At 62.7% G+C, this 1,119-nt stretch overlaps 1 protein-coding gene across 1 annotated transcript in view; it reads right to left on the reverse strand.

Annotated features, from left to right (window-relative positions):
• The window catches only part of LOC109383534 (receptor-type tyrosine-protein phosphatase epsilon-like), a 123,194-nt gene that overhangs the window by 14,444 nt on the left and 107,631 nt on the right, over positions 1-1,119 (reverse strand). Inside the window, exons 5-6 of the mRNA XM_019644079.1 lie at positions 437-536; positions 106-179 (exon numbers count right to left, since the gene is read on the reverse strand). Of these exons, the coding sequence (XP_019499624.1) occupies positions 106-179; positions 437-536 (174 nt within the window). The remainder of the gene's footprint in view (positions 1-105; positions 180-436; positions 537-1,119) is intronic.

A 1,119-nucleotide genomic window follows, 5' to 3' on the forward strand; every position in this document is an offset into this window, starting at 1 on the left:
CCAGCGTGTTGCCAGCTGAAGCGGAGCAGAGAGGGCAAAGCTGAAGGCGGTGGGCTGCCACGCTAAGGGCAGTCGCCCCTGCGCGCCCTCCGGGCGTCTCCGTACCTTGCTCCTCCAGGATCCCGTTGGGCATCTTCTTGTCGTTGGCGCTGACCGCGGCCTTCCTCTGCTTCCTGAACCTGAGAGACACAGACACGTTAGGATTCAGCACAGGGTCTTGGGAGCCGGGGGCCCCTGGAGGAAGGTACCCACCAGGTGAGCCGCGAGAAGCTTTTCCTGCTGCTCATGGCTGAGTCCTGCTAGCTGCCTGTGTCCCTCCGCCTGGCCGCCCGCCGCCCTCGGCGCCTGGGCCCACGCCCAGCAGTCACAGCCCCGTGGGTGCTGGTTTCCTCATCTGAGCAGATCAGGGCTAGTCCCGGCCTGGGGACACACCTACCTGCAGAAGTAGGCGGCGAGGAGCAGGAGGAGCAGACACAGCAGCAGCGGCAGCAGCAGCAAGGCCAGCAGGGGCTGGGGCGCGCCAGGGTCCGGAGGGCCTGGGGGCAGAACCGGTCCCCACCATGACCTGAGGCGCACGCATGGCGGGGACAGGGGGTCTGGGCAGGAAAGAGTCCCAACACCAGACTGCACTTCACAGTTTGCAGAGAACCCGCGCCAGCCCTTCCTCCCGGACACCACAGCCCACTTCACAGGGCGCCGAGCAGTCTTCCCTCCGTCAGTCCTCCCCCCACGCCGGAACCACAGGTTACAGTGTGCTGAGACTCCCTCCCTAGCAATCCTTCTTCCTTGACACCAGAACCACACTTTACAGTTTATAAAGCACCTCATCGTCAGCCTTTCCTCCTGGACACCAGCCAGCACCTCACTTTACAGTTTGCAAAGCAGCCCACTGCCCTTGTCTGTTCTGTCCACAAAGGCCCCATCACCTAACAAACGAGCAGCGCGGACACCAAGAGGAAGAAAAGCTGAGCTGAGGAGCTGGTGACCTGACTTGTCCAAGGTCCCCTAGTGAGGGCAGTAAAAGCACAACACAGAGTCCCCCAGACTCTCATGTGGCCTTTTTTTCAGGATTCCCAGGGCGCCTGCCTCTCCCGCTGACGGGGAGGTAGAGGAGGGTGG

Source organism: Hipposideros armiger, unplaced genomic scaffold (assembly GCF_001890085.2).
Source record: "Hipposideros armiger isolate ML-2016 unplaced genomic scaffold, ASM189008v1 scaffold_85, whole genome shotgun sequence".
NCBI classification, from domain to species: domain Eukaryota; kingdom Metazoa; phylum Chordata; class Mammalia; order Chiroptera; family Hipposideridae; genus Hipposideros; species Hipposideros armiger.